Source organism: Carassius gibelio, chromosome A8, assembly GCF_023724105.1.
Source record: "Carassius gibelio isolate Cgi1373 ecotype wild population from Czech Republic chromosome A8, carGib1.2-hapl.c, whole genome shotgun sequence".
NCBI lineage: Eukaryota > Metazoa > Chordata > Actinopteri > Cypriniformes > Cyprinidae > Carassius > Carassius gibelio.
In genome coordinates this window covers 10,304,073-10,316,647 of record NC_068378.1, presented here as the reverse complement: position 1 = coordinate 10,316,647, position 12,575 = coordinate 10,304,073, and the positions used below count along the sequence as shown (strand labels likewise).

The 12,575-nt window shown below is 37.4% G+C and overlaps 1 protein-coding gene across 1 annotated transcript in view; it reads left to right on the top strand.

Moving 5' to 3' along the window:
- LOC128018116 (transmembrane protein 132C-like) overlaps positions 1-12,575 on the top strand; it is a 193,961-nt gene that overhangs the window by 88,179 nt on the left and 93,207 nt on the right. The window contains exon 4 of the mRNA XM_052603486.1: positions 3,015-3,158. Coding sequence (XP_052459446.1) covers positions 3,015-3,158 — 144 coding nt within the window. The remainder of the gene's footprint in view (positions 1-3,014; positions 3,159-12,575) is intronic.

Below are 12,575 nucleotides of genomic sequence, written 5' to 3'. Positions count from 1 at the left end.
CGTCGAGATAGTTGAGGATCCTGATGCCCACTTCCCAGAGTGGGGCAAGGGCGCCATCCGCGACCTTTTTGAAGACATGGGGGGACAGGGAGAGCCCGAAGGGGAGGACATTGTACTGCCATGCCTGACCCTCGAAGCAAAGCGCAGAAACGGTCTGTGACGAGGGAGGATAGAGACATGAAAGTACGCGTCTTTCAGGTCGATCGCTGCAAACCATTCCTGGGGCTGGATGCATTTGATAATGCGTTTCTGCGTCAACATCCTGAACGGGAGCTTGTGTAGGGCCCGATTCAAGACTCGCAGATCCAGGATAGGTCGAAGGCCACTGCTTTTCTTGGGCACGATGAAGTAAGGGCTGTAAAACCCCGTCCTCATCTCGGCTGGAGGGACCGGCTCGATTGCATCCTTCGCCAACAGGACAGCAATCTCCTCGCGCAAGACAGGGGCGTCTTATTTGCAATTAAATAAGAATGGATTGTATATAAAATTTATGTTTAATGTAGTAAGTTGAACTTAAGAGTGCCTTTTGACCCAGTTAAAACTTAAGTATCATTTGAGACATGCCGCAACTTGTATTTCATTGATACTTATGCAATGCATTTCATGTCAAGAATGGCCGGATATACACACATACACGAACACACACACACACAGATATCAGTACAATGTACAGTAGGGGTGTGCACGTCAAGGTTGTTGTACACAGATATTGGGCCACAAGTGATGTTTTCAAAATAAATTATAGTTTAGCAACCAAATGATACATCATGAATTTGATTTGGATGTGTTTGTTTCAAATGAGAGGTATGTGAATTAACAAAAAATAATAATAATAAAGGTGCACATGCACTATTTAACAATTTTATTACAACAACAACAACAACAAAAAATACAATGACAGCAACACATTGTAGATCAGATATATTTTGACAGCAAAAATTTGATTATTATGGGAAATCATTGCTGGTTTGTGAGTTTGTACAGAAATGTTTGAAATCTTGTGAGTTTCAGATTTTGTCTCTCTTCACACTGAGCTTTAAAGATGTTGGTTCTTGTTAGGAGAGGTAAAGGCACTTTGAGTCAGTTTGTATAAGCATTAGGTTTCAAAACAGTCCTTTACAATATGCATGCATTTAGCATGTTCTTGTACTGAGATAACATGTGAGCTGCAGACTGTTATTAAAGGAGTTGTAGAGTATGCAAAAAGCATCAGCTGCAGACTTGGGTTCAGCCACAGGGGTACTGTATGATGCTTCTGCCAAGAATACGAGTTGATCTACTGTGACACCACAATCTGCCACCCTTTATACTTTAAGCATGTTGGTCAGAGACCAGCTGCAGATTTAGGGACAGTTGTCCTTTGCCCTAGTCTTTCGAGACTGGAGTGTAAAGATAAACATTAGCAAACTAGCCAGACACTCATATTTGTTGATATATCCTGTTCTCAGAACATCACTCAGCTCATTATTCTCCATCTGACCACATCTGTTCATAGACCAGCTTTAACAAATTTAATGAAGCACCGTGTGCTCGAACAAACGCCCAGTGGTGAAACCAATTATGAATTGTAGGGCCGGTCTGCAAGGATCACAGGAGGCTTGTAATGAGGGATGTGTGGCCAAGCTAGACCACTCTCATTTCAGGTCCCTTTCCATCTGTTATCTCCCCTGGGTCAATTATGGCCCCTTGTCACATGCTAATGCAGTCCCACCCCCAACCGAGTCTTTTGATCGGCTGTTCGCTGGACATTTGTCATCCTATTACCGGTTTGTGGTCTGCCTGTACCTCTGCTGCTCTCTACCTCTGCTGGCCTTGAGCGGTTCAGAGCGCGGGGAAAATGAAATCTATTCAAGCTCACATCCACTCTGCTTTTTCATTACCGATGACACGCTAGTGTGTCTGGGTGAATTGGCCTAAATTCCCCGCCTTTCTCCCCAGTAGCTCTTTCAGTTTGACTATTATTCTTTTGTATGTTTTTTTTTTTTCCTGGGTGCACAGTATTGGATTATTGGATCCTACTAGTCGCTGAAACTCTTAAGGCCATTGTGCACAGTAGATGTTAACCATGAGTTCCCACTTTATTTTCACTGGGAAAAGAGTTGCAACACAGCAGCATGCACGGCACAAAACAATATTTATAATGTTATAAAAGATTTCTATTTCAAATTAATGCTGTTCTTTGGAACTTTCCTTTTATCAAATAATCCTGAAAAAGAGGATGCCACTAAACTATTAAGGAGCACAACATTGATTTTAACAATAAATGTTTCTTGAGAATCAAATCAACACACACACATATGATGTTCTGTATGAAATTCTATTAATTTTATTTTATGTATTAATAAAATGCATTTATCTGAATGTGCATGTATCTTCATTTTATCATAAGATCATTCAAAAGTGATTTTATTTACAATAAGTAAATTGACATTTAGCTCTACTGAGTAGTTCAACTTAAGGGGTAGGTAAAACATCTACTGCAGGCTTTACTTAACTATGAGAGCTCTTGAGCTAGCAAAAATAAAAGCTTATAATAGTTCTAATCAGGTGTCTGGTTAAATGCTCAATATAATTGTGGATTGTCCTCCGGTAGGTCAAGTGAAGGCCATAAAGGAGAGACCAAAGAGAGACCGAAGCACTTTAACAGTTGCAGGACTCAGTCAGCTCCATAGAAATCTCTCATTTAGTGTAATGCAGAGAGAGATAGTGGAGAGCCATAGGTCCTGTAGAAAGTAGTCTGCACAGTTGACATTCAAGTAATGTGTTATGTTAAGCCGCTGGCATACTGTAACTGAATGCTTTGGAAATGGAAAGCACTGCAATAACTACACCTTGATTGGGCTTTTTTTCTGTTCTTTTCTTTTCTTTTTTTGCATTGGCCATTATGTATGTACAATAAAAGATAATGCCAGAATCAACCAAACACTTGATTTTCTGAATGATATGTGCTTTTGAGAAGTATTCATTGTAGTGCATTGATGTTTGTCTCTTTATTGTCTTTCTCTACACTGCAGGGTGAAGTTAAAAGATGGAGTGGCGTTCCTTGGCGCTCGACCCAGTAACCCAACTCTCTGGATGGTTAGTCAAGATGTCAGAACAGAAGGTCACAGGATCGTGACTCTGCATTGTCGCCGTAAAGAGTCTAGCTATGGACAGAGGTCAGTTACCATAAACTAGCCCATCCTCAGTTTCAAATGAGTAATTAGTAATTAATAAATTAGTAATATTACAACAGATCATCAAGTGCATTTTTCTGCATTGTCTTAGCACAATGGTGCTAAGAGATGGATAAAGACAGATCAGAGATGGATGTAAACAGATGGCTTTACTATCTGCACATTACATAAGGGATAATGTACATCCAGCCAGTTGTTATCGCAGATTATTACACGGCTCTGTGGAATACTTGATTCTGATTAGTCAGTGGTGAAATTCCTTGATATGATATCCCTCGACAACAGCCAGTAAAAGCTAATAACACAGGCTCATCCGGGTAACAGCAGTCGGCTAGTGATGTTACAAGTGTGATCAGTTTGGATTTTTGTACTATGATTTTTGAAAATATACACCTTGTGAAAACATACACCAAAGCGAGAAAAAAAAAGAAGAAAAGGTAATACGTACAGTACATATTGTCTGTGTAATCTAATAAGCTCCTCACTCAAAATTTGGACAAAACGAGGCAAGAGATGTTTTTATTCTTTCACTGCAGACCGAGCAGGACCTTTGTAATGTAATATCTTTAAAAAATAACTAGGCCACTTAAGCGAGATGTGAATATATGAGTGCGTTTCTTCAGTTATGGGGACTGTTGGTCCTGTGGACTTTGAAAAATATCTGAAACACTTTTAACACTCTAGTTTTATTTAATAGGTTTCATTTCAAGCTCTTAACTAACATTGTTGTTTCATTGGTAAACAAGTACACAACTTTTTTGAGAAAAATATATTTCTTAGATGAAAGTTGAAGGGCAGCGACAGTTTTTGAAATATTAATACAAATCATTTTTACACTATAAATATTGACATGGTCAATGTTTTATTTCATTGTTTGCTCAATCATCATAGTTAATAATTCATATTTTTATGGTGAATTTTCATATTTTTAGATTCGAAGTCTGGAATAAGGTTAAAACAATAAAGAGTTCCACTGTTATAATAATAATAATAATAATAATAATAATAATAAAATGTTTAACTTTTTTTGTTTTTAATAAAAATCCACCCCTGAGACATAAAAGTGTCTTGGAGAAACACGGATGATCTTTGCATTAGAGAACAGAATATCAAAGCAAGTGGCCTTTATTTTAACTGACTTCACACGTCTTCTAAAATGACCTTGTGCCTTGACTGGAAAGTGAAGTTAGTTCTGAAAGAATCTCTTTCTGCATTTGTTTGTAGATGCCTTAGGGTTTGATGTTTTGAATGTTTGATGTTTTGCATCAAGTTAAGGTTCGTTTTCGGAAGTGTCAGAATTCCTTTTGGGGGTCACTGTACATGTTTAATGTGTCTAAATAAAGATGTTCTTCAACTCATGAAATAGTAATTTTGGGATTAGGATAACTGGACATCAACAGAGAAATGAAAGGAAGGATTTGAATACCATGTGATGGACTTAAGAGTGCTTAGGAATAGACTTTGAAGTTGTTAAAAGTTGTCAAAGAAATATATGCCGCAGATACATAAGGCCAAAGTGCTTCATTTCCATTCTGCTTACATCACCAAGCAGAAATGCAAAAATAATGACTGTTGTCGAAACAAGTTTCTCCAATAGGAATAGTAGAAGACATTGTAACTCTCTTTAAACATTAAATCAAATCTAAAGGAGTTAGGAAAAAGTGCTGTTTAAACTGAATTTACACAGCTTTTCAACTCTTATGCCAAGCCTAAATTAACATATTAATCTTACCCGACAGGAAATGGTTAACAGCACATCTGAATTTTTCTTCCAGTTAGAATACTGAATTAGTGACCTGGGGGTGGGGGGGGGGGGGGGGGGGAATCTTCATCCAAAAGTTATTTAGTTCATTTTCGAGTCTTATTTGCATGCTCAAATTAATCTGGAAAATAGGGAAGAGTGTTGATGGATGCAGAAGAAAAAAACACGCTGGTCATAATTAAGTGTGGATTTGCAGTCTTTGTGTGTCATCATACTCTTAATCGCATTTCTCCACAGATCTGGAAATAGCATTAATGAACTGGGCTCTGCAGTGACAGGTGTAATTTTCCACATTAAATGCGGTTGGGTGGAAGTCTGTAAACTTGAAAGATTAAGCTCAGTGTTATCATGAAGCCCAGTGTGACACCACAGAAATGAAATGCCTAAGTAAACAGGCCTTTTGCATAGCGGTATGCACGTTCACTATATCAGAATATATATAAAAAACATTTTTTTATATATATATATATATGTATATATATATATGTATGTGTGTGTGTGTGTGTGTGTGTGTAAGGAATACATAAATCGGGTGTGAATTATGTTTCTAATAATTCAATGGCACGGAGTCAATTATTCTGTTTATACTACGGTTACCACACCTCAAGACATCAATCAGATGATATATTTAAAGGGATTTGTACTTAAATCGCTATTGTGATTAGGATTATTTCTTCAGCATCTCATCATACACTTCTTTGGCTAGTTCCAAAACATCATTTTAAAGCTGGTAATGGAGGCTTGAGCCGTTGATAGCATTCTAATGCAGTTATTAATGAAGTTATTAGAAAAAAAGAGAGACAGAGACACACAGAGAAAGAGAAAGAAAGAGCGAGTGAAAGAGCTTGTGTTAATTAGGCTATCCGTGCATCCTTCAACACTCTTCTGCAGCAGCGTCTCTAAACAGCGCTGTTATTACCTCACTTGTGAGAAATGTCATGTGTAGCCTTTAAGTTGCTACACTATATATGCTAACTGATAAAAACCTCAGGGCAGCGCTAACTACACATTTTTGTGCCAACTCCGTAGTGTGCGTGTGCGAGCATGTGTGATTTCAGTAATTCCTGTGTGCTGTATAGATACTGTATGCTAATTTCTGTTATAACATCTTGACTATGCGAAGTGATATGGAACTGTAATGTGGTCAAGATAGCTGGCAGGAACTACTTTCACTGTGCGTTTCCCTGAAAATACTTGCACACCACACAACGTTGGTCAGCCAATCAGATTCAAGCATTCAATGGCCTAAGCTACATCCTATTTGTTTTGATTTTTATTTTACAAAAGTATAATACTTTATCAAAATAAAATATAGTGAACCAAACATCTTTGCGCCCACCTCTGTGTCACCATTGGAATGCAACTGAATTACAAATCCTATAGTTTACATAATAAATAAGTTTAGCATCCACATACATGGCAAATAAGGAAATATTATGGAATATTTGGATTTGTGCTGAATGAGAGAGGTAGGATATACGAGCATAAAGCTCCATATTGCAAACGAGTGCACAAGCCTTTAAAGTACAAACCCAATTCCAAAAAAGTAGAGGAAAAAAGGAATGGAATAATTTACAAATCTCATAAACGTATATTTTATTCACAATAGAATATAGATAACATATCAAATGTTGAAAGTGAGACATTTTGAAATGTCATGCCAAATATTGGATTTTTCGATTTCATGAGAGCTACACATTCCAAAAAGTTGGGAAAAGTAGCAATAAGAGGCTTGAGAAGCTAAATGTACATATAAGGAACACCCGGAGGACAAATTTGCAATTTATGAGGTCAATTGGCAACATGATTGGGTATAAAAAGAGCCTCCCAATGCTGCGGCAAAAAATAGTGGAGCAATATCAGAAAGGAGTTTCTCAGAGAAAAATTTTAAAGAGTTTGAAGTTCATCTACAGTGCATAATATCATCCAAAGATTCAGAGAATCTGGAAGAATCTCTCTGTGTAACGGTCAAGGCCGGAAAACCATACTGGATGCCGTAATCTTCGGGACGGCACTGCATCACATACAGGAATGCTACTGTAATGGAGATCACAATATGGGCTCAGGAATACTTCCAGAAAACATTGTCAGTGAACACAATCCACCGTGCCATTCGCCGTTGCCAGCTAAAACTCCATAGCCAAGCCATATCTAAACATGATCCACAAGCACAGGGTGTTTTCTCTGGGCCAAGGCTCATTTAAAATGGACAGTGGCAAAGTGGAAAACTGTTCTGTGGTCAGACAAAATAAAATTTGAAGTTCTTTTTGGAAAACTGGGATGCCATGTCATCCGGACTAAAAATGACAAGGACAACCCAAGTTGTTATCAGCGCTCAGTTCAGAAGCCTGCATCTCTGATGGTATGGGGTTGAGTGTGTGTGGCATGGGCAGCTTACACATCTGGAAAGGCACCATCAATGCCAAAAGGTATATCCAAGTTCAGAACAACATATGCTCTCATCCAGACGTCGTGTCTTTCAGGGAGGACATTGCATTTTCCAACATGAAAATGCCAGACCACATACTGCATCAGTTACAACATCATGTCTGCGTAGAAGAAGGATTCGGGTCCTGAAATGACCAGCCTGCAGTCCAGATCTTTCACCCATAGAAAACATTTGATGCATCATAAAGAGGAAGATGTGACAAAGAAGACCTAAGACAGTTGAGCAGCTAGTTGAGATGTGTTGATGCCATGAAATTTTAAATCAACTTATTTTTCCCTAAACATGTAATATTTTCTCAGTTTAAACATTTTATATATCACCTATGTTGTATTCTGAATAAAATATGGAAATTTGAAACCTCCTCATCATTGAATTCTGTTTTTATTCACAATTTGTACAGTGTCCCAGCTTTTTTGAAATCGGGTTTGTATACTCCATTGTCAGTCTCTGAGAGATACAATCAGAGTCAGCACATAGTCGCTTCCTAGTGGGCTAGTGGACTTTTCAAGTGCAAAACTCACAGCATTCGCAGTCCTTCTGCTGGGAGCCAGTTATAAAACAGCGTTGCACTACTGCGGGCGCCCCCTTCTGGGTTGGGGGTGAATTGCCTGTATTCGTTGTAAGTCTTCATGCATCAAACCAAGATGTCCATTCCGTGATGGTTTGGTATGAATAGATCTATTGTTCCACCCCTATATTACACAAATATAGTAAGCAGGACAGTTGATAATTTGGTGATTTGATAATAATAAGAAATAATTATTGAGCAGCAAATGAATTCGGAAGGATCATGTGCAACTGAAGACTGGAGTAATGATGCTGAAAATTCAGCTTTGCCATAATAGGAATAAATTATATTATATTTTTATAGTATTCAATTTGTGGGAAAAACTGTAGTAATGTTGAATTCTTGCTGCTTGAACTGAAGCGGGAAATCTGTGTCTATGAGCTAAAACACAACAGTGTTACTGATACAAATGGATTTCTGAGCAGTTCTTTTTTCATTTCCTGTTTGTTCTGTAAGCTTTTTAGAGATTTTATTGAAGTTTATGGTTGAGCCTAACTATACTGTAGCTACAAAGTCTCTTATTAGTCAGCTTTTAAAAGGTAATTTATTAAAATGCTTTGTCCAGTAATTTAATGTTTTCACCGTGCATTGTAGATCATGCTTAATTATCCAAATTTTCCACTCAAAAATGTTATTATTAGGCATTGTGTTCTTTCACACCTCTATTACTTACTTTCTACCATGTAAAAATGTTGTGTATGCTGGCTGCTCTTATAGTGTACAAGTCATGTGGACTCTTTTATGGAAAATAGCAGCCAAGATATTCTCTGCAAAATCTAATTTTGTGCTTCAGAAACAAAAAGAAAACCATAAAGGTTTGGAACAACATGTTGATGAGTAAATTATTTTCTTAATGTAAGATTATCAAATTTGAAAAGTCTATGTAGTGTTCATGTAGTATAGTATTTCCTGTCAAAATTATATATTGTAGTGGCTGTTGTTTATATTTAAAGTTGTAAGGTTTCAAGTGGCTGCTAAACATTGTGCTTAAACATGTTTACATGTCAAATTCTAATCAATCCACAAATTAAATAAATCAATAATACAATCTAAAAGTAAAAATCACACAGACAAACAGAAATTAACTATCTCTTAATTTGATACTCTGAAACTGAACGGAACAGTAACTGAGTTTCCCAGCTGCCTTTGTAGTAGGCAGTCCCTAGAGCAGTCGTGTCATATGACATATTTCTGCTTAATCTTGTCTGGCATTGATCTAAGACCAGGAGTTTAGGACTAAATAAAGCATGTTAGCTTTAATCTACACTGTAAAAAATTGTCCTGTAAATTAACGGTAGTATACTGGCAGCAGGGTTTCCAGCAGTGTACCGTAATTTTACAGTTTTATTACCGTTTTCTGAATTACGGCTGTTTTGTAAATTAACGGTAATATACTGGCAGCAGGGTTTCCAGCTGTGTACCGTTATTTTACAGTTTCCAGAATTACAGCTTTTCTGTAAATTAACGGTAATATACTGGCAGCAGGGTTTCCAGCTGTGTACCGTTATTTTACAGTTTTCTGAATTACAGCTTTTTTTGTAAATTAACATTAATTTTTAATTAATGATTTTTGAGGATCATTACTGTATTCTAGGTTTTTTTTTTTTTTTTCTAAACCGTAGAACTGGCAATTTTGCCAATCATTAACTTTATTAAAAATATCTGTATTTTAACAAATTCACAAACTGGCATTTCATTAATACTAAAAAGTGGCAGCAAATAGACAGAAAAGAGAAGACCAAGGGGGTATTTCTTATAGAACACTATTTATTTAAGTGCCCAACCAATAATTCAAATGCTTTCTCAAAAAAAAAAAAAATAATAACCAATCAAAATGGAAGAATCAGTCTTTGTATGTGTTAGAGAAAGATGAGATGAAGAGAGAAGAAAATTAACCAATTTACAAAACAGACAATGTGCAAAATGAACCCTGCAGAAGTCTGTGGACATATTTAAACTAATTTAAGTTGACCATATAAAACACAAAACAAGCAGCCATTTTAGGTCTAGCTTTGTGCTATGAGTATGACAATGCATGGGCATGGGCTTGGAGTGTACGTTCCCCTAAAAACAGCCTTTAAGAAATCTTATTTTGGTGTAATAAGTCAAAACCTGGCAAGGATTTGTAGAACAGTCCAAGAACGTTTCAGAAGCATAAAACTGTCACCAACTCTGATGCAAGTGTAGCCAGGGAGGGGTGTAGTCTGAAACATAAACATTGAGAAAAATCCTTTTTAAGTTAAAATAACATCAGCAGAATTTTAATAGAACGTAACAAAAAACATGTATACTGTACAATAATATAAAACATTTCAGAAACTTAGGACCCTACGATTTCCACGATGTGAAAAACATGGAGGCAATCACGGAATCCAATCATGAAAACGGAATTAGGCAAATAATGTGGATTGTCACAGAATTTGTCACATTTGTGATGAATACAATAAAATAGTGTTGTACACTAATAAAAATTGCAATATTATGTTAGAAGTTGTACTTATCATTTTTGTAAAGTTATCCAAAGGATTAATTAGCTAATCAAAAAAAGGAACACTAGATTAAGGGGGGGGGGGGGGGGGGGTGAAATGCTATTTCATGCATACTGAGTTTTTTTTTACACTGTTAAAGAGTTGGATTCCCATGCTAAACATCGACAAAGTTTCAAAAAGTTGTACGTTTGAATCCGGTTTGTCACAAGTTTCGGAAAGTTTTTTTCGAGTATGGCTCTGTGTGACGTTAGATGGAGCGGAATTTCCTTATATGGGTCCTAAGGCACTTCTGCCGGAAGAGCGTGCGCTCCCGTATAGCAGAGCACTGAGAGCACAACAGACTTCACTGATCAGAGCGAGAGCGTCGTGAAAAGTCACAAAAGAAGTGTGTTTTTGGTTGCCAGAGCAAGACAACCCTGCACAGATTACCAACAAAAAAAACAGCATTAAGGGACCAGTGGATGGAGTTTAGTTTTACAGAGCATCAACGGAGTTGTTTTGTTTGTTCCCTGCATTTCGAAGATGCTTGTTCACAAGGCCCAGTTTGACGACGGATTTGCGTATCGTTTATTTCTTAAGGATGATGCAATCCCAAGGAAAAAGGGTCACGATCGTGTGTTGGAACCGCAGGCGGTGAGTAAAACTGCTTCAAATATCTCTGCCTCCTTGTTAGTGCGTCCGCCTCCCATGCCGGAGACCTGGGTTCGAGCCCCGCTCGGAGCGAGTCGTTGCTGCTGCTGCTCTCGTTCAGTTTCAGCCTCGGGATCTGATTCTGGATCATAAATAAACGGCTGAATCTGACTATTAGCCATGGTTTGTTTTGGATGATGTTTTTTTTTCCTCACGCTAATGTCACAGCTTCCAAAAGCTCTCAATGCAAAAGCCTACTGGCGCTCGTGATTCTTTAGCTCCGCCCACACGTCACATTAGTTTACAGAAAAGATAATCAATAGTTGCAGCTCTATCCCACATACACAAACAAAACAAAACAAAAATCAAGCGTCTTCACATCAATCCTTCAAAATAAAGGTTCTGTCTAATGTGATGTGATTATGACGGAAATATATCACTTTTGTACAGTAGAATATGTCATTTTCAAAGTAATATAATAATAAAAATAAGAATTATAGTAATAAAAATAATAATAATCATTAAAAATGATGTTTAAGGAATAATTACACAATTGTTATTCCATGTTTTAATTGTAACAGGAATAAAAATGGAATTTGGATTTCAGTTAATCGGACATGCTATTTGATTTCTAAAATGTATTTTAACCATTAAGATGTAATTTGAAAAAGTTAAAACAAAAAAAATTATAAAACATATTTACTTAATTTCTTCATGAGTGTTAAGTTAAATATTAAGTAGATTTTACCTGAGAATTACAGGTGAGTGGCACTTTATATTAGAGCAGTCAAATTTACTTAAAGGGGGGGTGAAATGCTCGTTTTCACTCAATATCCTGTTAACCTTGAGTACCTATAGAGTAGTACTGCATCCTTCATAACTGCAAAACGTCTTTAGTTTTATTATATTCATAATAGAAAGATAGTCTGTACCGATTATTCCCAGAAAAACACGAGCCGCTGGAGGCGTGATGTGTGGGCGGAGCTAAAGAATCACGAGAGCCAGTAGGCTTTTGTGTTGAGAGCATGTGGAAACTGTGACATTACCGTGAGGGAAAAACCATCATCCAAAACAAACCATGGCTTACAGTCAGATTCAGCCGTTTATTTATGATCCAGAATCAGATCCAGAGGCTGAAACTGAACGAAAGCAGCAGCAGCAACGACTCGCTCCAAGCGGGGCTTGAACCCGGGTCTTCGGCATGGGAGGGGACGCACTAACAAGGAGGCAGAGATATTTAAAGCAGTTTTACTCACCGCCTGCGGTTCCAACACACGATCGTGACCCTTTTTCGTTGGGATTGCATCATCCTTAAGAAATAAACGATACGCAAATCCGTCGTCAAACTATGCCTTGTTTGTAAAACAAGCATCTTCGAAATGCAGGGAACAAACAAAACAACTCCGTTGATGCTCTGTAAAAATAAACTCCATCCACTGGTCCCTTAATGCTGGTTTTTTTTTTTGGTAATCTGTGCATGGTTGTCTTGCCCTGGCAACCA